We start from the raw sequence: 24,852 nt of genomic DNA, 5'->3' as shown, positions 1-24,852 counted from the left end.
GGCTCAGACGGAACCCGAGGGCAGGCTTCCTGTCTGCAAGGCCAGTGCATTTCCAGGCACATCACACCCTCCTTCCTCACAGTATCTACATGGCAAAGACACCAGCACATTCTAGAAAAGGGTGGGCTTCGAGAGCCTCTTAAATGCATAACTGTTCTTGGAATAATAGCTCTGCATTGTGTGGACTGAAGTAACAGAAAAGTATCTGAAGGTGGGTAAAACCAAATGTCCACTTTTGTGATAATTAGAAAGAAGAAGACCATTTTTTGAATTCCCCAACTAGCGGGGCGAACTAGTCCAAATTAGTTGCTTAATTCTGCAGCTCTCCCATTGGTTTTCCATTGCACCGCAGACACCCCCGAATTCGCCATTGTTTACTGACACTGGGGGGTGAAGACAAAAACTACCACTGTACTTACTCAGTGCCATTTGTGGGGGTGCTCGGTTCCCGGGCGCCACCCACGTTACTTCCTGGTGGGAAAGCCGGGCGTTAAGAGTCGTCAAGACGATCACTGATCAAGCGGAGAAATCAAAGTGACCAAAACACACTCATTTCCATGTATGATGCATACTTAAGTAAGGGACGATGTAAGCACTGAATCTTAATCTTCAGTGAAAAAAGAAAAATGACTTAGAAAACAGAACATTTTGTTTTGGGGAAGGGTGTATCTTGGACAAAAATAAAACAGTATCTCTTAGCACCGAAATGGCATGTAGAATCTAACATTAAAAAAGGTGAGGGCCTTCTTTTTATTTAAAAATATAGACCAAAACAAGAAAAAAAAATGGTGTGGAATTTGGTATTTTAAAAGGTAATAAGGATCATTTCGTACATATATATTTAAACACATATACTTTATCTATACTATATACTGTTTATATATTTTATGTATACTACACCTGTGTACATATATTTATAATTGCTTCACATGCACACACATAGGATACATGAAAACAAGGAGGAAAACAGGTGTTTGAGAAAGAAAAATAGTTCACGGATAAGAGTGTACGTGTATGCTCTCATAATCTGTTCTTCCACATCTAATGCCATGAAGTGTAAAGCTTTTGCAAATACTGGCACAAAAAGGAGCCTTTCACAACCATGACATCAAACTATTCCAATCCAAACCTAAAATATTAAAGCTGGAACACGGTATGCCGCTATCATCTAAAGCAGAGCGCCTACGAAGCAGGGGCAAACTTCAGTCCCTATCCTTGGGACCGTCATGTAACACGCAGTCAAACATGCACCAGCGTCACGGATTCAGTGAAGAACAGATTGGACACCGTCTGCTGACTAATCCGGAATGACACGGAGCCCGACGACGATTCTTGCCGGAAACGGGGCTTAGGCGGGATTAGAAAGGCGCAGGCCCGGGGCAGTCGCGGTGCTGGGACAGGCTCGTCTGCAGATCACGGGGCTCCCGGCTGGGCCCCCAGCGACGAGGCGCGGCTGGCCCAACCGCGCGGTCGGTCTGACGCGGAGTTTTACGGCGAAGGGCACGTGTCTGTCCCCTGTTCGCAGCCGAGGAAGGCGTGCTGCCATGAAGATGGCAGGGCTCCCCGAACTGACGCGCGGATTCCATGCGATCAGTGTAAATAAAATAGTGCAAATAAAACTCCCTCCCAAAACTGCCTCTGGGTTTTTTACTTTTTATTTTTTTACAAAAATTGAAATGCTGGTCCCGAAGTTCATATGGAAACGCACGGGACCTACGAAAGTCTACAGGATCTCACGAGCGCGCTCCGCGGGCGGGACACGGAGCCCAGGCAGCGCCCGCGCGCCCAGCTCGCGGGACAGCTCCGCCGGGGGGCGCGCGGCGCATGCGCGGGAGAGGCGGTCCAGGCGCGGAGCGAGCTCCTGCTTAAACCTCGGAACCCAACATGCAGAAAATCCTGAGGCAGCACCCCTGCCCCCATACACACACAGGATGGGCAGTTAGCAAAAAGATGGGGGATGACTAATTTTAGGGCTTCCTCAAAGTATGTAATGAAGGAGACAGTTTATTCTGTTCAAAGGCAGTGTATTTTAAAATGATAAATAAGACACCACAAGTGCTTCTAGAACTGCACGGAATCACTTGTCAGTACTACACACTAACTCGCTGCCTAGTAACGCAAAAGGGATACATTAAATTTGTTATTTGACCTAAAGAGGAGTTTTTAAAAAAATTCTAAGTATTTTTTTCCTCTTTTGATGGATCTTATTTAGGTTATTAAAAAAAGCACCATGGACGTTGTTGACCAATGCACATTCGCGTATTTCAAATACACGGGTCCATCAACAGACAGATACGAAGTCTCCTTCCCACGACTGTCCGGCTCTGCCCCGGCCGCCCCGCCATGCCAGCGAGGCGCAAGTCACCACCTCTCCAACCTTGGGGACAAGTAAATCTCCCAGTTCCAGCAACAAACATGCTTAATACACAGCGCATTACGGTTCACTGGTCCTCTAGCGATGGCGTCTAGGCTGCTCCCAATCACGTGCTGGTACAAACGAGGCTGCAGTGAATACGCCTGTAAAACGTTTCCCATTTCTCAGGGTGCCAAGTGAATCTCCCGATGCCAAGTGGAATGGCTTCAAGTGTCAACGGGCATATGCTTTTGTAATTTTGATAAATTCTGCCAAATTGCCCTCCAGAGGAGTTGTAGTAATTTACACTTACACCAACAATGTTTGAGAGAACCTGTTTCTGTGCATTCTTGCCAAGGTAGTGTTACCAAACTTTCGAAATTTTGCCAATGTGGTGGGTAAAAAATGGTAGCTCACTGGAGTTTCCGTTTTTTAAACTTTCTATTTGCATTGCTCTATAATGAATTAGGTTAAACACCTTTACAAATACTGAAATGCCATGTGTATTTTCTGTGCCCTGTCTGTTCATATTTTTGATGTTTTCTGCAGGATTGTTAATCATTCTCTTATGCAAGAAGGAGATCAAATTTGACAAAGCTGTAATTTTTTTCCCTTAGTTTTTTTCTTTTCCTTCCTTCCTTCCTTCCTTCCTTCCTTCCTTCCTTCCTTCCTTCCTTCCTTCCTTCCTTCCTTCCTCTCTCCCTTCCTCCCTCCCTCATGGTATCTTCTGAAAATCAGATTTTGTTGTTGTTGTTCATCTTTTCTTCTGGCTTCCTTACTTGGAGGTTATAAAATTGCCCCACATCTGGTTCTAGAACTTGTGTAGTTGCATTATGTTTCATTAAACATTAGACCCTCTTCAAAATGGTCCTGCAGTGTGGCAGAGCGTGGTTCCAGATTGTGAGCCACATCTCTCAGCACCAGTTACGAATACTTTACCTTTCCCCTCCTGACGTAAAATGACACCTTCGTCAACATTTTATTTATTTGAAGCTAAGTCTAGACTTTCCATGACAGGCGTACCCTCGGAGATACCACAGTTCCAGTTCTAGACTACTGCAAGAAAGCAAATATTGCAATAAAGCGAGTTGCACAAATTGTTCGGTTTCCCAGTGCATATAAGGTTATGTTTACACTACTGTAAACTAGTAAGTGTGCAACAGCATTACATCTAAAAAAGAAAATGTACATGACTTAATTAAGAAATACTTTATTGCTAAAAATCGGTAACCATCGTCTGAGCCTTCAGCGAGTCGTGATCTCTGCCCTTCCCCGTGTAAAGACGCAGTGTCGTGAGGCGCGGCCGCGCGAGGCAAGGTGGACGGAGGCCGCACAGCTGTCGGCCTGTCCCCGCCCGTGCTCGTCTGTCGCAGCGAACCTGGCTGCGGGGGCTGCGCTTCAGGCAGAGTCCGTGCTTCCCCGCTGCTCTCTCTTCCCCCAGATAACAGCTCCCCCGCCCCAAGCCATCCTGTCACTAGTCACAAGACTGGCTGTGAGCTGGCGTGGCAAACGCCTGGCGCTAACTGTAGAAGCAGAGGGACCTGGGCCAGTAAGGAACCCCCACCCCTAAGTCAGGTCCTTCCCACGCATGTGTTAGTGGGCGCTGATCAAGAAGCCGCAATGCAGAGTGTGGCGCAGATGGCATGTGCTGGAGCGCCTGTAACAGAGTGTGTGTGTGCGCGCGTGTGCATGCGCGCACGCGCACACACAGCCAATATATCGCAAAGCGGCTAAAAGACAAGGCAAAGAAATGGAAAAAATATATGCAACATACATAAAAATGAGTGATTAATGTACAGACCACTGGCATAGAGATCCTAAATAAATACTAGTTTGTATTTGCCCAAGGGAAGCTATGCATCTGCCTCCCCATTCCCAAACTGTATTGTGAGAAATTAATGATCGTCTTGATCTACTGGTACCAATTTGGGGTTCTATATATGTAAATCGACATAAAAATTCTGAAAGTTTTACTTAAAGAAATATGTTAGTTTCATTTAACACTTTGCTTCCCAAACTTTCTGATGATGGAGCACTTAATTTTTTTGTTTTATGGAAATAATACATATAAATATATCTCATGAGGCTTCATGAGGAGGATTAAGGTAAATAATATTAAACATGTCCCAAAAATATGGTAGGTACTGAATTCAGTTTTTTTATTGCTACTACTAGTCTTTCTATTAAATACAAGACAGTCCAACTACCTTGATCATTATTAGCAACTTACTTTCTTACTGTATATGAAAAGCAATTTTGGTTCATTTGAATAAAAAATAGATTACCGAAAGTTATACAGTATGTGTGTGTGTGTGCGCACACACACACACATACACGTTTAGAAACGCAGTTTTTCCCTGCCTGTTCAGAATATGCTCTTGAACTTATATCCCTGAAAATAATTAATCTGTAGTTAAGTTTACGTACTGGAACAAGTGTATCAATACTACACACATCTACTGAAACATTCAGTGGAAAAGTTCAGTTTCTACTATATCTTTATAACAGAAATAAAAAATAAATAGCAATCCAAAGGAAGGCTTTATGTAAATTAAACTTAATAAGTCACTACATTTTTTTTTAAAACCAGTAGTATTTAATTATTAGTTTACTGGGCAAAAAAAAAAAAAAAAATCCAGTCCAACAAGACTGGAGCACTGTGTGGGAGAGGGCAGCGCACGCTGGCCGGGCCTGGGGGCCGGGGCACTGTCCCCAGCACCCAGCGTGCGCCTTGCTTCCCCGTCCATGCCGCGCAGACCGCGATGCAAAGCCCCCTGCCGCTTACGCTCTCGCTGAAGCGGCCATAAGGGAAGAGCCCAGTAATTTCAGATTACCGAACATTTGTGCTATTTAAATTTAAAATTGGAGAGAAGCTACAAGAATAAAGGACTTCATATTCCTCTGCCTCATATGGAATATTTTATCAGCAATGTTTAGCAAATAGATGAACGTCATTTGGACTGCTGAACCAAATACATCACTGGAATAGAGAATACACAGATCCATGTTTATGAGGGATAGAGGGATAAAAATATCACTTCAGGTCAGTGAGGAAATGATGGTTTATATAATAAATGGTGTTGAGTCAGCTGTCTACTACATGGGGTGGAGGGAATAAGCTAGATTCTTATGGTCCTACATCATGCAAAACGAAATACCATTTGGATTTTAAGATTAACATAAGGACACTAAACTATAAAAGTGCTAGAAGAAAATAAAGAAAATATTTTTAGTATCTTGGTTGGAATGGGCTTTCCTAGATAAAATTTAAAACTTAAATGCTACAAAACGATGTAGCAAAATATACTTCATAAAAGTTAAAACTGCTATATAGCATAATATATCATACGTACCATTAAAAGATAGGGCAAAAAAATGAAGAAAATATATGCAACATATAAAAATAAATGATTAACATACAGACTATGAAATGAGTACCCATAATTAGTAAGAAAAAATATAAAAGTCTAAAAACTGGATAAAGATCATAAGCAAGAAATTTGTAATCAGAGATCTACAAATGGTTATCTAAGCATTAAAAGATAATCAATGACTCCAGTAAGCAAGGGAATACTAATTAAAGTCTCTACTATCAGAGGAGCAAAATTTAGGAAGATTGATAACATTAATTAGTGATAATAGCATCAGTTAGCAAAAGCTTTGGAAGACATTCGATGACAGCCTTCAAAATTAAAATATACACATACTCTTGGATTTAGGAGTTCAATTTCTAGAAATTATTCACAAGGAGAATCATTAAACCATTATTTACAACAGCTAAGCACTGGGGAAAATTCTGAAACTAGATGTCTGTTAACAGAGAAACGGGTCGTTCATTAACTTAGGGTGATCCACACTGTGGGGTTCACTGCCACTGGGAGGTAAGGGTTAACCTGCAAGCAAAGTCCCCCACCTCAAGCCGGCCTCCGAGAGTCCAGCCTGGCCTCCTTCAGAGCTCCATGGAAGCCAGCCACATCCTGGCAGGACCCTGGGCTCACAGGAAAAGGGAAGATCTTCCCCAACACGGACGTTTAGTGGTACCCAAGCGAGACGGCAGACCTGTGGGCCGGGCCACGGGACCGTCGGCCCCAGCCCCGAGCACACACCCTTGACCCAGAGGCCGCCCAGTGAGGGGCTGACAGTCCCACGGCCCGAGCGCCACACGGCAACGCCCGAGGGTTGCCGCAGAGGACGACAGGTAGGGGGCCGGCTGCGGGGAGGAACCGTGGAGACGTGAGGCGTCTCTCCCAGAGAACGCTGCCGGAGGCGGCCGGGAGTGTGTGCCACTCATCCCTTGTCCACGTTCGCTGGACAAAAGCCATTGAATAGAACAAGGCGGACCTTACGTACCACTGAGATAAACGCCGTAGACACAGTTACGTAAAAAAATGTAAAGCGGCCTATGGCCAGGCCACCCTGAACGCGCCCGATCCCGTCTGAGCTCGGAAGCTAAGCAGGGTCGGGCCTGGTCAGTACTTGGATGGGAGACCACCTAGGAAGATCAGGTGCTGTAGGCACAAAAAATAAAAAAATAAAAATAAAATAAAATAAACAAGGGATCGTAAGCTGACAAGGTCCTTGCAATCAGTGAGGTCAACCAAGGGTTGCTTTGCCTAAGAAAAAAATGTGTGCGTGCGTGCGTGTGTGTGTGTGTAGCAAGTTCTTAAAAACTATGTATGTTTACTTAAATCGACGTACAAGTGGGTGTGGGAGGGCGGCCTGGCAAACTCTGGCGGTCAGCGCCTGTACGGAACGGTCTCCCAGAGGAAACCTCTACTCTTGCTCGGTATGGTTTGTATCACTTGGATTATTCAAGAGGATGTCTTTAAGTTTTACTTATGTAAAGAAAATATGATCAACACGTGTATTTTGAAAACAAGTGGACTGCACTGTAAATGTTACCAACAATAAAAGAAACAGCAGAGTTGACGTGAGTCGGGGACGGAGATGGGAATCCCGAAGAGCAAAGAGTCTCTTGTTTAAATAGAGATGACTCCACTTTTCAACCAGGAAAGGTGATCACCTGGGAAACCGAAAGGAATTCTAAAGCAGAGACAGGCAGGACGGCGTGGCACGGCGAGGTGAGGGGCGACAGGCAACTTCCCGATCCGTGAGAGCGGCCGGGCGCTGCGTGTCCACCAGGGAGAGAGCGATATGCACAGCACTCAGCCCGTCCCCAGCGAGACCCAAACACAAATGACAATGCGCGGTCGTCTCGGGAGAACGGGCCAGGCCGAGCGCTGGGGCCCCCCCTTTACTGCGCCATCGTGCCCCGCACTCACGTCCACTGACATTCCCTCCCCGCGGGGCCTGCAGCCAACGGGAGGGTGACCTTGGACCAGCGACCTCCCGCCCACCTGCCACTCCCCGGAGGACGCGGAACCGCAAGGAAGCCGCGCTGGGAAGCAACCCCGAGTCGACGGGATTTCGTTGAAATGCAACGTTTCGAGAGCAGTTCGGGCCCCACACACGCCCTGTGCGGGGACAAGACGGGTAGCGATGTGAACGTGTGGCCCCCAGGCCCGTGAGGGGCAGGCGGCCGCGGGCCAGGGCCCGGCCCTGAGGAGCGCGGCTTCCCCCGCTGCCCTCCTCCGGCCGCAGGAGGGGGGCCTCGCCGCGCATGGGCCCGTCCTCGCGCGCTGACGGCCAGTCCGGGAAAGGGCGGGCGGCCACCGCGTTGAGAACGGAAGGGCCGCTTTCCCCGGGCACGAAGGAGCCACGCTGAGCGCTCACGCGGGGACACGGCGCTGAGCCCGAGCTGCCCCCAGGCGCCGAGGCCCCGGAGCGCGCTCGTCCCGAACGCCAAGGGCCACGGCGGCCAAAGCCTCACGCGTCCCCGGTCAACGGAGCGGCACGTGCTTCGTGAGGACGGGAATTCCGCGCGTCTGCAACCTGCTCGTTATGAGCTTGGGGGGGGCGGGGGGGACCAGGGTAGGGTGCGGAGTGTGCGTCGAGCTTACTCGGCCAGAAAACCGTGTTTGGAAGGGCGAGCTGGTCCCGTCACGCGCAGCTCGTGGAGCGTGAAGAGCCTGACGCACGCCAGCCCTACGTGTCGCTCCGCCTCCTTCTGCCGCCGGCGGGGACCCCCCGCCTGCCCCCCACCCTGCGTGTTCATTTCCTCACGGGCTGCGTCCTGGGCCCCTGTCCTGGGAACTAGCTGAGCGTCACAGGGCCAAACGCTGCGGCAGCAGAAGAGGCCGGTGGGCAGGGACGTGCCTGGACCGTCCTCCTCATCGGAGCCACCGCCCGGGGCATCCCCGTCGCAGCGGCCAGGGGCAGACGACGGGGCCTGAGCGGCACAGAGCGCTGCCAGACCTCGGCCCGAAGCGTCACCTACAAAACACGCTGCTTTACAAATCAGCTTTTACGTACACGTGTGACGTGTGAGTGTGTGTATACACGCGTGCACACACCTACCCGTACGATCATTTACTGTAGCTTTTCCTAGTTGAAAGCTTTTCAAATTTAAGATGATATAAATAAAATTTTTACTGAACCAAAAATGTCTATTATTTCAGACTGTCTACGCCGGAACCTGGTTTTACTTGGAATAATCTAATGCTTGAAGAGAAAAATTAAAAAACCAGATTTAAAACACCAGCGAGTTTCTGCGAGCAAGGCCGGAGCCGCGGCTGACCAGGTCTGCGGACCGGACCGCACCAACCCCGCTGCTCGCGGGCTCCGCGCCTGCGAGGCGCGGGGAGGGGCAGCCGAGGGCCTGCCCACCTCGGGGGGTCTTCTGCGGGCCGCTGCCCCGCGCTCGCTGTCCCTCGCCCGGTCGCCGGGTGCGGTGCGCGCGCGGCTCCTCGCAGACCTCACACGCACGCGTCATTCTGTTAAGCTGAGCCCCATCGAGGAGCATTTAAACCTCCCATGGTTCTAACCTCAGACAGTCGCTCCTGAAGAAAAAGCTGATGGAACGGTCACTAATGACGGGTGGCCCCTGAACTTTCTTAATAAGCTACTTTGGTTTTTTTCTTTTTTTACAAAAATGCTCGCACGGTCCATTTAGAAATAATGACTGGTCCATCTCAGCCCCTGCGCACAATGCCTCCCGTTGTCCCTGTAGGTCCCTCAAGCGTCTCATTTTAAAGGCGCATGCAGTGCTCCCGGAAGACGCCTTCCCATTTCAATTCTCCCCGGCTCCTGCGGGCCCTCGCTCCGTGTGATAAGACAATCTCCTCCGGGATCGGGCCGTGTAGTTGTGCGCCACGAGTGACAAGGACTCGACTTGAATAACTGCCGTGCGCAGGCTGTAATTATGTCAGCTGGAGAGTTGAGCAGGCGGGCTGATTAATGCGCGCCCCGGCCCAGGCGCGGGCCCCCCGGAACCTCCGAGCCGGCCGGCGCGGGGCCGGGTTAGGGCAGCCGCGGCGCGCGCCCCGCGCCCGTGATGGATGGGCCGCGCCGGCGCGGTTCCGGCAGATGTTCCCGGACAGGATAATATACAATTACTCTGCCTTATCACCTCCCCGGCGACAATAAAGCTCCCTCCTCCTATAGCTCATGGGAGTGAAGGCAAAATTCGTTTTTCTTTTCCAGTCTTGACTCACTTATCATGGTGCCTTGACCGTGCTTTTACAGCGGAAGAAAACATGTTCCACTTGGAAACTGAAAAGAGCCCTTAACGCTGAAACAGGACCCGTGTTCCGAATCTCTTCTGCGTCAGAGCGCAGTTTTAAAAGACCGTTTTGTTAAAAACGGTGCCAGGAAGGGAACACACAGGTGTCGGACGTGGTCAGAAACAAGTGCCCCTAACTCAGGAGCCGAGATCTGGGTCGTAGCATCATTACATTCATGACGTTTTTCAAAGGCCACCCGGCAGTCACTGATTAAAAGGAACACGTCATTAAAAACATGTGTGCGCAGACGCTGCCCACATGTTTCCCGGGCACGGGCCGCGTCCGATCTGAGCGCGGAGGGGGCACGTTCGCAAAGACACACTCGGCACTGGCGCGGCCGCTCAGGGTCCTTCCTCCTCGGGGCGGCCGTGTGGGCCGGGAGAGGGAGGCTGGCGGCACGGGACGGGGGCGCGTGGTGGCCACCCCACCGCCGCTCGCACAGGACGGTGCCCGGCGCTGTGAGGGGCCGCGCAGGACGGCCTTGCTTGTAAAGTTAAAAACCAAGCTAAACTCCAAAACCGAGGTGCAGCCATAGCCACCTCGCGGTAGCTGTGCTTTGTAACGAAACAAAGCAGCACAAATTCCAGTAGGATCAAAGGAAATCCATACGAAACGTTCGTGAATGCAGACAGAGGCACACGCCGACCTGCGACGCCATCTCTGTGACTGACTTCCACTTTTCGGTGGTTTTAGTACAACTGACACCAACCCTCGGCAGTCACAATGCACCCTAAGTCATGAAAACACACCACGCACCCCATCGCACCCCCAAGGAGCGAGAGGTTTGCTTCTCTGTCCCCGTGATGCGCACGCTAACCCCAACGCCCACACGACCCTCATGACCGCATTTCTCTCGGTTAGCGCCATTCTGTAGTTATGTGTTTCTAGAAATACAGCAATTCTGTGGGGGCAGGGGTCAATGTAAAACAGTCAGACACCAGTTTCAGTACAAACGGACATAGAAAATATAACTGAGTCTGTGACTGGTAAGAGTTTCACCGCATTTATAATCCCTTGTAAGTCAAACAAAGAAAAGGTGGGCACGGGAACCCGAATGGGCTGTAAATATCGGTGGGCGGCAGGTGCCGTGACAATAAACGACTGTGAGCTCCTCCACTGGCTCATGATGTCACTGGAGTGGCCTGTCAGATTTACTGGTCTTAGCAAAGCCACGAGACATTAGTGAAAACTGTTCGGGATAAGTCATAGAAAAGATGTCACGTCTTAAGAGACTGTGTTTACAACGAGAGGCTGTTCAGCGATTGCACCGAGTCGTCGGCGAGTGCCGGGCGAGTCTCTGAATTGTGTGTGACAGGGAAGGCCGCGCGGCGTCTGTGGAAGTCCTCGTAAAGCCAGCGCAAGCGCCGCGTCCGGGCGTGCGTGGCGGGGAGGGCAGGACGACACCGGGACGCCCTCTCTGGGTCCCTGATTCGAGCCCCGGCCGCGGGAAGGTAAAAGGCGGCTGTGAGCAGCGCCCCCAGGCGGGCCCGCCGTCGGGGGGCCGCGCACAGGGCCGGGGCCGTGCAGCAGCGGCTCTGCGTCTCTCGAGGGCCCCATGGAGGGGGGGCGTGCTCCCCCAAACCCCGACCTGCACGCGCCCCCGGCCAGGGGCAACCTGGCATTCGACTCTGCTACTCCGGCTGCGTCTGTCACCCTGGCCCGTAAGCGCCGGAGGAAAAGACGAAGGGTGACTGCGCGCACACAAACGAGACCGCGTGCGGCATGTGCGCGACGCGGGCGAGACGGCGGGCGAGAGGGCGGGCTTCCTCCCAGACCAGCCGCCAACGGCCCGGCCACGTCGCCACCCTGGCCTCGTTCCTGGGGCCGCGCCCACTGCGCTGCAGGACTGGTCCTCCCACGGGGACCAGTGGCCGCCGGGTGACGGAGGAGGCAGGCGGACGGCCGGTCCCCACGCCGCGCAGCGGCTGCCCTGGCTGTGCTCTCCCCGCCTGCCGCCCGGAGCTCCTGCCGCTCCCGGGGGGCAACGTCCCAGCCGCGCTCTCGGCCACGACCTGACCCTCTGCTGTTCCCGCTGCCCCGTCTTCCCGAGGAAATGCCAATGACACCGATGGCTTCGAGTCCTGCACGACTCCGTCTGGACATCCGTGGCCGTTTCCAAAGTCTGAACACAGCAGAGGGGAAATGTGGCCCTCGCCACACTCACCGCCACTGTGCCCGGGAGCGAGGAGCTCGCGAACGGCCAGCGGTCCACGAGGCGGCCCTGGCCGGGGCATCTCAAGGATGGCAAGGGCCTTCCTGTCGCCCTGCCCACAGTCACTCGGTCGGTCACATGTCCATGCGCGCTACTCCTAACGAGAACCTGCACCAGTCTCTCTCAGCCTCGGCGGCGCCACAGCTCGGGGTCAGGCACGCGCCGTGCTCCGCCTGTCCCTTTGCAGCGCGCGCCCATCCCCCTCCGTGTCCCCTCTGCGTCCCTCTCCAGCTCCTCACTTGCTCTTCATCAGTGATCTCTGCAGAGTCAGATGCGAGTCCGCCAGCTTCCTGCTAAGGGGCTCCGGCGGCTGCCCACCGCCTGCTGGCCACATGCGGACTGCCCAGTGTGGACTGCACAGCCCCGGCTACTTCTCGCTGCCCTGCACCCCACGAAATCCCACATGCTCTGGAGTCCAGGCTTGCCAAAGAGAAGATAACTTAAAATCAAATGACAAGTATAATTTGGGAGTGCAGAGTGGGTGTAATCTTACTTTTAACTAAAATTAAAACTATGTAAAGTTTTGAGAGCAAAACAAATTTCTCAAACTATGTGTCAGCCACTTTTTACCCCAAATAATTCAATCCAAGAGACTGATTTATTTAAAAACAAACGCTAAAAATTTACCACAGTTTCTCTCAACGGGAGAATTCTGACTTGTTTTTATAATAGTTCACGTATTTATTAAAAGGTGTAATTTAAGATGAAGAGATAAAACATATTGAGGAAAGAAAGGACAAAGTTAACCAGCGTTTACGCAGTGAAAGACACCCAGGCCACAGCAGATGTCAACCACATGGAACAATGGACTGGCGCCGTGCAGTGGCACTCAAGTCGAAGTAATTACTAGTACAGAGTTGAGAGTTTAATGGGTAAACAAAAATTTTCAAAAAGGTTAATATCAGCTTAAATTTCCCGGTAAGGAAAAGCATAGGGTTACACATCACATTCTCAAACAGATTCCAGTTTATCTCAACCGCAGCTCACGGCAGCTCTGCACATGGAGCAACAGAACAGCATTTCCTAAAACAAGAAAACAACTCGGGCGTACTTCGTGCTCTAGAAGGTCTCACAAACAGAGGAGAAAGCCAGCAAAGGGTGTGTGCTACATTCCCTTACGAAAATAAAGACGTGCGATTATAGAAGACATCATCTTGTTTTAATAGACATTAAGGGAAAGCCGAAACACGTGTGTGTGTGTGTGTGTGTGTGTGTGTGTGTGTGAGTGACTGTGAGAGAGGGAGAGCCAGAGAGACAGACAGACAGACAGACACACCAGGCTCAAGGCAGCACCTCGCTCCATGAGCGGCAGCGTGCCGTCTAGGAGGCGCGCCGACCCAGAAACCGCCCTCCTTTCTTATGCCTCGGGCAGACGACCGCCTCACCACACTCTAAGTGTTCTAAGTTTTTCTGTCTTTCTCTTTTTTTCTTCTACATTTTTTCAGGTCCTAGAGAGGCGACATTTCGGAATACATTGAAACAAGTGATCTGAAAACAAAGCACAAAAACGAAGAGCGCTCTCTTGAACGAGTGACAATTGGTCACACTTTTATTTACTTCAAAGCTACTTCATTCTGCTTTCTCACTTTCTCTCACTTCCCCACTCCCCCGCCCCCTGGGGTCTGAGCTGGTGAAACCCAATCTCGAGCAGCAAGGCTGAGCCTGACTCTCTGCTGTCTGGTGCCAGCCCTTGCTGGTGATTAAAGACGCCTAATAGGCAACATCGCAGGAGCCTGTGCAGCGAGGAGATATAGATAGTTACATAGCAAAGTGCTTTGTTGTGTGGTAATAGCTCTAGTGTCTGAGGAATAACTTATTATGCAAGATACTACTGCCCGAAAAAATACTTTCTATTTTTTTCATCTCTAAGGCCTTCCTTTCTAACATAACACATGAAGATATATCTAACTACCACCCCAGGGACTGTCCATAGCAATTCCTTGTAGAAAGGCCATCCCCAAAGAAGGCTTAGGTCCTTTTGTAATGACTGGATTTGGGATTCAACAGCAGCAGGTTAAATAAACATGTTTATCTAGATTCTACTTTAAGAGATAGCAGAGGGAATGTGTGGTCACTTTGTGTTCAAAATGGCTCTTCTAATTAATCTGTGATCTCAATGCCTATTTCAGCTACATTAACAAACAAAACAACTTACTTGTACTGATAAACAAAAGGAATTATGTTAGTGTGTTTTTTTTTTCCCTTTTAATGACATCTGAACCAATTTGTAACTTTTAATGCTAAGGAATCTTTTTGTTTTCACGTCTGCAGACTCTTTTAAAACAAATTTTGTTAGATGAAAGTTTATCAACATTAATTGAAGGCCTTACATAAACGCTTATCCTGTATCAGCACTAAGCATGTCGGCTGAAACGAAAAATTTAAAAAGGCCATGTGTCGGGGTGTTAAGAGACAGAAAAGCATGAATAAAACGCACTATGTATAAAAACAACATTAGACACAAACATCATAGAATAAACAAACCGAAGCACAGCCACAATTAGAACTACTGAGATTAAGAATAAAATTCACTAACGAAATGGTCAGAGAAAATTAGGAGCTATTTATTCAGCAAGAATTTAATTTCTGCTAACACAGAAACATTAGGTGAAAAAGGATACATTTACATGTAGCAAAACTTTCGTAACTCATTAGAGAAAACCTGAAAAGAAGATATAGTTACTGTATCACTTTGTTAGGGACCGTCAAAAACCCCACCTGAATTTACCAGAAACGTCTACTGCGTGTCAAGCGCAAGTCCACGAGTGTCATCCTGGCACGTGCTGGGCGAACCCTCGCAAGCAGGGTTTGTGCTTGGCAGTGACCAACGCGGCTTCGCTAACGGCCGCGACACTGACATCTGCCTGTGGCTGGCTGAACTGAGCGCGGCAGAGCCGGGAGGGGCGCCGTGGCAGCAGCTAGCACCGCGCCGGACACCAGGCACGCCGCCTCCCAGAGGGGGCTCCCGCTCTGAAGAGAGCCTCGGCCGCGGCAGCCGAAGGAAAGTGTGGAAAGTAGCTGCGTGCTCAGGCTCTCAAAGGGACCTTCCGGCCTCCTCACTTGTTTTTTAACGCCACTAACTGGATTAGCAGTTACAATGGAGTAGCACACACACAGATGACAGAACGGAGGTGAATGACATAGCACTGACTGGCACTTTAAATGACACAAAGGTCTTTTATTTACCTTTGTGTGTGTGTGAGAACATTGAAGTTCTACTCTCCCAGCTAATTTCCGTTTTACAGCTCAGTGTTATCAGCTAGGGTCACCAAGGGCACAGCAGACCCTCAGGCCTCACCCTCCCCTAGTCCAGAGTCTGTCCTGCCTCTCACCACCCTCTCCCCGAGTCCCCGGGGCACTTCCCTGCTGCTTCTGAGTTTGACCTTTCTTCCTTCTCTTCTTCCTTTCTTCCTTCTCTTCTTCCTTTCTTCTGTCTTTCCTTTCTTCCTTTCTTTTTAAAGATTCCACATATAAATAATATCATGCAGTATTAGTCTTACCCTGGCTTATTTTACTGGCAAAATACATTTGATTTAACGTTCTGCTATAACTAGGCTTATGGCAACGACCCGCTTTAAATATAAAGCATATCCAATATTGATACCAGATCCTTTCGTTTGATTACTTTTACGTAGTGTCATTCTTTAAGAACTTCAGAATCTCCCAAAGGAAACGAATGCCGCCTCTGACTCTTAGGAAGAGGGAACGGGAGCTGCTCGTTGGGCGCGCGATCCACTGCTCCACCTGGGTATATATGACGCCCGCTACACAAACACCTGTTTCTTCCCCTTGTCATTACTCAGGGCAAACGCGAGTCCGTCCCATCCCCTGCCTCCCCCGCTGCAACCTGTGAACCTGCACAGGAAGCCAAAGGGAAACTGAAACTCTCTGCGGACATCGTCCCGGAGGAGGGAACTGTCCCCGGTGGAGTCGTCCCCGCTCAGGACGCCGGTGACACAGACGGAAGGCAAGAACAAAGACCCCACTGCACACCGAATTCTTAATGCCACGATCATTAAGAAGGTTTGCCTCATTATTTAACGACGCGAAATACACTTAAAATGTTCAGATAGTAACACTACGTAAAAATGCATAATATTTTATCTAAGACCTGAAGACATTTTTCATAACTGAGAGATTTTATAAAAATGTGTTTAAAAAATTAATACAAACTATTTATGGTGAAATAAAGAATTATTACAAGTTTTTTTTTTTTTTTTTTTTTGGTCATTACATCTTCAAACTACCCCCAAAGTGCTTCTGGCATCTTGCAAAGTTAAGACAGAATTCAATTAAATTAGAAGTATTTTTGACAAAAATTTTCTAGGATATACAAACACACACACATATTTCAAACGGTTGTGACAACAGCAAATTCTGCCAACACCATTTGCACATGTGAAAAGTTACTGAATTTGATTATAAAAAATACTAAACAAAATATTTAGATAAGTAATCAAAGATGTTAGAAAGCATCACAAAGAGCAGATTTCTGGTTGAAAACAACTACCTGAGTTAAATGTTACATCAAATATTCTTAGCCTCCCTTCACCTAAAAAGGAAAGAAAATTCTTAAGATCAAAACCTAACTTATCAATGTCTTCTATAGTTACCCACTGGCCAAGAGCTAAATAAACCATTACGTGGAGAAAAAAATCAAAAGGTATTTCCAATGAGTTTAGCAAAAACAATGAAGTACATCTTTAATGTGAGGCAGGAATTACAAATCTAATTCCTCAGCTCTATGACATATTTCTATTTGGGCTTACAATTCCAAGTGATTAAAAAGAATAAAAAATAGTGAATAAAATGAAAAGCAGAACAGTAAAAAATTTGTTTTCAAAGAATACAAGGTTGGAAGCAGCAAGGCAGTTTTGCAGTCGAGGGAAAACCTGGCTGAAAGCAGTCTTAAAGAACACCGAGTTACTCCAAGATCAATAACGTGGATGTAACAAATAAATGATCAAACTGCCAGGGTGTGGCTTGAAATTCTAGTTTTCCTTAATTTACAAAATAACATTTAATGTGCAGCACAGGATTTTCCTTAAATTTTTTAAGACTGTATTCTCTGCCACTTCTCATGACTTAACAGTGGTTTACTGTTTAATATGCATTTACTGTATTGTTTCCATAAGTCCTAAGTAAAATATGGAAGCCGAGGCGAAGAAGTCTCAGGTCAAAAACAGCCCGCTTACGGCACCTCACTCTCACGTGGCAGCCAGTGCTATCCGTGAAAGAGCATGCGGTTCGGTGGTAATCAATTCTACAGGGAAACAGGGTTCACATTATCAGAAAGGGTATTTACTACAACATATTAAGGGCCTTCTATTTCTTATTAACCACAAGTGACAATACATAACAAAGGGAAATAAAAATATAGAAAATATAAGATTATTTCTATTTTAATGTAGAAACAAATCTAAAGAATATGCTGCACAAATAATATCATAGGACAGTGTGCTATGAATCTAAATGTATGCTTTGAAATTATAATGAATAGTAATTAATGGTGAAAAAAATCTGGAGTAATGATGAAATATACTGATTTGTAATGGATTAGACTTTTGGATATTTTAGACAGTAAAAGCTTAGGAAAGGGTGCATGTTTACATCTAAATAGAATGAAATGTCATTGCCTAAATTAATAATGCAAACTTGAAAAATAGCCCAAGTTCAAAAGACCAATTATAAAATTCTTTTGTAAACAAATATATATTTGCCTTTTTCATGAATGATTATTACTACCAGGATTTCTCCACTAATGTTCAATTTATAAAATGAAAAATAATTTTTTGAATAAAATTTAAATAATACTGTAATTTCTAATGATGGTAACTTACCTGTAAATAAGTGCTAATAATAGCTAAGATAGGCATAGTCTACAGGAATAACTTGTATGTATCTACAGTAAACAAATACAAATTTGAATGGGAAAAAATTATTTAAATATTTTAAGCAACAAAATATTATGGAAAGATACCAACAACACAAATACCACACCTTCTCTTCTTAGGAAATACATGATCATCTTATAGATTTTTTTATTCTATGGAAATCATACATACTCAAATGTATTTTCATCCTGTGAAAGATGCTGCCGTGAGGTAGGTAAGGCGAGCATTCTGTTGTGCTGTGCGGCCAAGTAATCACGTTGAACTTAACTACCTGCTCGTTTTTAGATATTTTGCTCATCAACAAGAAAACAAAGGTATCCATTGTAAACTCCACATTTCATTCAGAGTCTCTAACTTCAAGAGTATTCCTATATTTCCAAGTTTTCTGTACTTCTGGACAAGGTTAAGTTGTCTTTGTTCACTAGTGAAAACAGACCTAACCATATGTACACAAAATGCTAACGCTGTCATGCGAACAGACAGCGTTCAAACTGTTGACTTTCAACAATAATTAAATTATTAAACAATTTTAAATAGAGATAAAATCACTCTTTTATCAGAGTCTTTAAGCATTTCAAAGGGAAATTGGGTGGGAAGCAGGAAATGTAAATGTTCTGGGTGTTAATTCACAGGACAGTGACAATGTTCTTAGAAACACAACCTCCCTTTCACTGCGTCCCGACGGAGGCGTAATACTGAAGGGATCCAGCTGCCTTAAATGCACTTTCTAAGCAGAAGTGATGCTATTTCAGGGAAATCACTTGAATAGGGGACAAGTAAGAGTGATACTACCTCAACCTCAGCAAAAGTGGAATATAATTCCAAACCAAGGAAACCGAAACACTTTGAAACACGTTTATGCATACAAAGACCGACAAATCAGGGGAACGAAATTCAAACCCAAGCTTTGTAGTGATACCATTAAAAGCCTTAAGTCATACTTCCATGAATTTCTTAAAAAAAAAAAAATCATGGATATGCAAGAAGATTTTGGAATAAACATTTTTAGAGTAAAAACCTGAAAATAGCCTAAAATGTCTAAAAATTTAATAAAGTGACTACTGTTTATCAATCTAACTCGAGGCCAAGCAAGTTAAAATTATACTGCAGAAGAGCTGTTTTCAAACTAGGCATTTTGAAACTCTAAGGGATTTCAGTAATTACCCAACAATTGATTTAGGATTTGATATAATTTCAACAACTTCGAAAACTGAAAAAAATCCATCATGGCGTGTATTATAACTAAATTTTAACACATGAAGACCTTCGGGGCACTGAAACTCCTCAACACCTCACGGAAGAGCACCTTGTACTTGTGAGGCGGTGTGAAACCTACCACTACCTGACGTGCAAACCTCAGACGAGCGTGCAAACCGGGCTGATGTGTCGCCTCAGTGTGCTCATCCGGCTGGCGTACTTTTTGACCTCTGAGAGGTCAGATGACTCGGCTGAGGGCTGGGGGCAGGATGCAGAGTGACTGGAAGCCAACACAACTGATACAATAGCGCCCCCACTGGAAACATCTTTCTTCTCAAAATGCTCTTACTTACGTGATATTTTTTATTGTTATAATATCACATAGTTTAACTATGAAATCTACTTATGAGTAGTAGATACAACTTCTATCTATTTCATATATGGTTCTGTAAATGGCCTTGTTTGAAATAACAGTTCTGCTACTTAGAAATAACAGCTTGAAAACCATAGTTATACAAGATTAATGCCAACAGAAAAGTAGTTGCGATTTAAGGGTAACATACAAAATTTATAATGAAAGAAACAAAAAAAGCTCCCAAAACAAGAGCTCAAACCTTATGCACACAGTACAGGCTGAAAGGGTATAATCCTCACAGCTAAGAGTGATAATTAAGGGAAATTTTTATAATTTTCTAATTTCCTTTTTCTGTTTTACAGGGACGGCAACTACACAGTATGACCTCTTTAATAATAAAAAAAAAAAAAGAGCATTCAATAATGTTTATTTTTAAAGAACTCATATTATCAGCACCTTAGAATTTCTGTGTCTACCTCTAATTGGATCACCATTTTACCAAATTTCCAAGAAACACCAATCCGGTGTTAAGGAAAGACAGAACTCATAAAATGTTGAAAGAATGAATAATTAATGAATGAAATATATCTGTAATATCTCTGTACTATAAGATGACCTTTAAAATAAAACTTAATGCAATTATGAGGATAATAATAGAGATTATGGCAATATATTTACTGAATGCACAGGCTACATCCAGAGGAATACAGAAACTTATTTTTTAAAGAGGGTTTCAAATTTAAGGTACATATTTTAACCCTTTTCCCATTTAGAAAAAAAAAACGTGCAGCTCACACAGGAATGCTACGTTTCCTAGGATTTGACATTTTCAGTGATCAAACTACTGAAAACAGACGCTATATATAAGTAGAACGTTATCTGTTTTCAGAGACTAACGATATCCTGAGCAATGCGAAAATTATAATAAAAAAGATTCCGTGGCCGACTCTGGGGGTCAGGGTGGCACCGTAACCGGCCAGTGGTCTCGGGGCAACGGGAAGAGGGCTCGGTCAGCGAAGGCGGCGGAGCCGGCGCACGCGGTCGATGCCCAGCGCCTTCCGCCCCGGCGCCCGCCCGCCCACTGGGCCACGCGCTTTGCGGTCCGGCTCCTAAGACGTTTGTCACCTGGCCGCCCGCAGACCCGTGGGGTCCCGGACCAGCTCCGGGGCAGCTCCGGCCCCACGTTAGGCCCCGCCCTGCGCTCTCCGCGCCCCTGTCACAGGGGCGGGCAGGACCGCGCGCCACTGCCGGGCGCGTCCGCCGCCGCCGCCGCCCGGGAGCACTGACCCTGTGGCCCTCAGCGAGGGCACTGAGCGCGCAGGACGGCCACACGCTCTGCGCGTCACCGCCGCCTTCTACGGCTCGCCTGCGTCTGAGAGTTGCCACCTGTTAGGCCGCGGCTGCCGGGCGGGGCTTCGTCCTGGCTGACCCTGCGCCTCCCCACACTCCCCTGGCTGTACATTAGTTATGAGCATGCCGGGTCACCTATCATGCCACCATGTCCTCAAGGGCGGGACACATTTCTAAAGGTGTCTTCATTACCTAAAGGAGAACTTCGGTCACAGTGAGTAGGAAGCCATGCGCACCGAATCCCCGATTAATTGAAATGGTCCTGACTTTGCAAAGAAATAAAATCACTTGACATCAGGTGTACCAAAGGACTGTAAACCCTTGATGTTGAGATTATAAAAAAAACAAAAAAGAATTTTACAGTTTTAAACATGGTCACTAAAATTAGGTGGTGAAATAAATTCTTAACCTAGGGTAAGTAAATGGCACCTTGAACGGTGCTCACTCATGTTGATCAGAAACACCACTCTCTAGGTGAGTTCAGCGGGACCGAGTCCCCCGTGGTGGCCTGCTTGGGGGCCGGCCTCAGAACGAGGCGTTACCTGTAGTCACACCAGGGGCACCTGTAGGGCTTCTCTCCCGTGTGCACACGCTTGTGTCGCGTCAGGTGGGACTGAGTCGTGGAGGCGAAGTTACACTCGTCACATTTGAAAGGCTTTTCCCCTGCAACAGATCGAGAAGTGCTGTACGTGAATAATTATAAAAATCGAAAATGAAGGGTTGTTCCGTTACGGAAATTTTAAGAATAAGTTCGACAGACGACATGCATCTGGGACATTTAAATGCTTGTTCTCAGAGAGAAGACGGCACTGGTTTCTATTTCCAGCTTGGAACAGAAGCACGGTACACGTTCTGCAATTCCAACGCAACTTGCACAAACAGGACTCTACATTGCAGCTCTGGGTCGGCCCTGTGCTTGAAGTCATCGACAAATTACGTCACATTAGAGCCATTATAAAAATTTCGATGAGGTTAAAGCCATGGAAAAGCATGTAACAGAGACATGCTTTGGATATAATAGTATAAAGCTTACCAAAATCTTAAAGTTAAATATGAAGAATATAATAAAGCTATAAATTGATACCAAATTAAATGTTTGAAGTAAAGAGAAATTACAGTTGACTAAGTTCAACGAATGGTACAAAGGCTTCAAGAAAGCATTAAGAATAGCATTTAACCGCACTTTCAAGTTCATCTCCCTGTGTAGCTATGACACATCTCTGCAGGCGCCCAGTCCACGCGAGGTGGTTCGAGGGCTCCCACGGGACTCGCAGCTGGCCCCTTCCACGGAAGCCTCTCTCTCCTTCCACCCCTCCCTCACGCACGTTCAGAGACACCGACTCTTAGCAGTTTTTAAATCCACTAACTGCATTGGCTGGGGAGCACTTGAAACGTGGCTATTTAATTTTAATTAATGCAAATGTAAATCTAAAACCCGATACTGGATTCTCACCTATTGAAAAATGTTTTAAGTCTGTTTGGAACAGCTTGAGAATGTGAATCTACTTTTTGAAGTGTAATTTTATCAAATCTAAATGTAGACCATGGATTTCAGATGAAAACTGAGCCTCTGGATGGAGGTTACAAGAAATGTAAAATACCGATTTCAAAACCCTAGGAAAAAAAGAATAAAATATTGCTAATAATGGTATATTGATATCACGTTGAAGTGATACTTTAGATTTGGTTATATTAAGATAATTTCACCTGTTATACTCTTCATTTTTTTAATGTAGTCATCAGAAAACTAAAAACCACACGTGCCGCTCGCGGGCCATGCCTGCCGGCCAGCGACGAGCTCAAGACATCCTCGCCAGCTCTTCCCCAGACGCTGTGCCGCACGGTGACACTCACGGACGCCACCTTCCCGCAGGACCGTAACGGAGGGGGCGGCTGACCGCATGCGGCCCCCCCCCCCCCCCCCGCTGCGGCCCCACGTGCCACGGCTCCCGTGACCCCTGGCCGACTGCGGTCCAAAGACACGCGGCGCCCGCAGCCACCAGCGCCGTCCGCCCGCCGCGGCCGTGGCCGTGCACTCGGCGTGGCCGGGGCGGCCGGTCACCGGCCCGGGCGCCGCCGCCCTCGCCTGTCCCGCGGGCGCGGCGCGTGCGCGGCACCACGGGAGGGGTGAGTGCGGGACAGGGAGGCATCGCAGCCGAGAGGCCGCGGTCACGGCTGTCCGCTGCACCGTGCCTCCCTGCTGCCGGTCCCGTCCGCACCGCGGCGCGGCCCGTGCGCGCAGGAAACGACACAGACCGCGCGCGGCGCGGCCGCCCCGCCGGCTGCGGCGCCCGCGGGCGTCTTGGGACACGTCCGCCCAGGATCAGCGGGCACAACTTACTATATGCTTGATAAGTCTACATGTTACTTATTTCCAGTGTATTTAAAATAATTTTTTAATAAAACTTATGTAGAAAAATGAAGGCTAAAATATCTTGGGTTAAAATTACTCTACATCATTCAGCTAGCAAGAAATCTATGTCGCTCCTGAAAAGCAGAACATTTAGAAATTTGTCCTACATTCTCTGGGCCTATTTATATAGCCTGTCCCATTATTGCAGCAGCCTTTAACTGGATGCACACAAAGCCCATCTGATATTTTATGTCACTGCAGCACAAGCTAACAGCTACAAGAGGCCAGCCACATGGACTTCAATCCCAATCCAGATTTTGCCAGAATTCACTCCCTACTGTTGGACCCCAAGTAAGGTCAGGAGGATGACAGTGCCAAACAAGCAGGGTAACTGTGAGGGCTCAGGGAGGAAGGACAAGCCCAGCACCTGGCAGGGGGCTCAGTGACCCGTCCTGATCACTACGACAAGACTGCCAAAACACCGGTCACTGTGAAGTCCCCTCTCGCAAAGACCAAAGTGGGGGGCCCACAAATGGTTCCCAGCTAAGTCTCTCCTCCAGTAAAAAGACAAACCTACAGTTTACATGAGACAATTAACAGTTTCACATAGTGAATTTAACATAAAGGGATACTCCTTAGCAGATCCTGCCAGCAAAAACTTCATTTATTCTTTGAAAAAGAAGACCATATACAAAGTACACTAAAAATCTTGGAATTGAGATTTTTGACTCTTTTAGCCATATTGTCCATTAAATAAATGCCATCTATAACACCCCAACTGAGGGGTCGCCCAGGGTCAGCCTGAATAACTCTGTGTTCTCAGTTTATTAACTTCTGGTCAAGTCACTTAAATTGCTATGGACAACTCAATTGTACTGAATTGACTTATACAAAAACTCACTTTCATGACGATGACAGGTTTCGCTTTTAGCTGAGACACAATATAGGACCTTTGTATTGTATATATTACTGTATAAGGCTAAAGAAAAGAGCTCAATCTCTTCAGATCTGGCACGGCTATTCTGTCGTGGAAACATAAACATCCCCACGTAAGCCAATCTAAACGCTTCCTCGTGTATTGTAAGAACTGACGTGGCCATCAAACTCGATGAAGAGCACTCCGAGTGCACACCAGCGTCACACGGAGAACAGGGCGCGAAGTGACGCACCATCTGGGTGGGAACACACGCACCATTACTGACTTCCCTAACGACACGGCTATCCAGACTGACCACACGCCGTGCAACGGAACTGCCGCTACGATCCAGACGATGAACACGACCGTCGCACCCCGAAGGTTCCCTGTTCCCCCTCTTCTCCCCCGGCTGTGCCATCACCGAGCACACACTCACTGCTTCCCGTCACCAGACAGTAACTGGCATTTTCCAGAAGCCGATAAAAGGGAAACGTGCAATGTAAGTCCTCTCTGGCCTTCTCTCAGCGCTATGGTGTGACCCGCTCCTGGTGCCCCTGGCGTAAATACTCCATTTGTTCCTACTGCCGAGCAGCTACCCGT

General features: G+C 47.4%; 1 protein-coding gene and 1 non-coding gene across 2 annotated transcripts in view; one reads left to right on the top strand and one right to left on the bottom strand.

Annotated features, from left to right (window-relative positions):
• The window catches only part of ZNF407 (zinc finger protein 407), a 333,803-nt gene that overhangs the window by 92,441 nt on the left and 216,510 nt on the right, over positions 1-24,852 (bottom strand). Inside the window, exon 7 of the mRNA XM_016148401.2 lies at positions 21,526-21,646. Coding sequence (XP_016003887.2) covers positions 21,526-21,646 — 121 coding nt within the window. The remainder of the gene's footprint in view (positions 1-21,525; positions 21,647-24,852) is intronic.
• On the top strand, positions 6,752-6,870 carry LOC118610068. The gene has a single exon (XR_004953789.1). It is a non-coding gene; the product is annotated as a 5S ribosomal RNA (ribosomal RNA).

This window comes from Rousettus aegyptiacus, unplaced genomic scaffold, assembly GCF_014176215.1.
Source record: "Rousettus aegyptiacus isolate mRouAeg1 unplaced genomic scaffold, mRouAeg1.p scaffold_m13_p_12, whole genome shotgun sequence".
In the NCBI taxonomy this organism is placed as follows: domain Eukaryota; kingdom Metazoa; phylum Chordata; class Mammalia; order Chiroptera; family Pteropodidae; genus Rousettus; species Rousettus aegyptiacus.
Note: the sequence above shows the minus strand (reverse complement) of the source record. Positions and strands in the feature narration are given on the sequence as shown.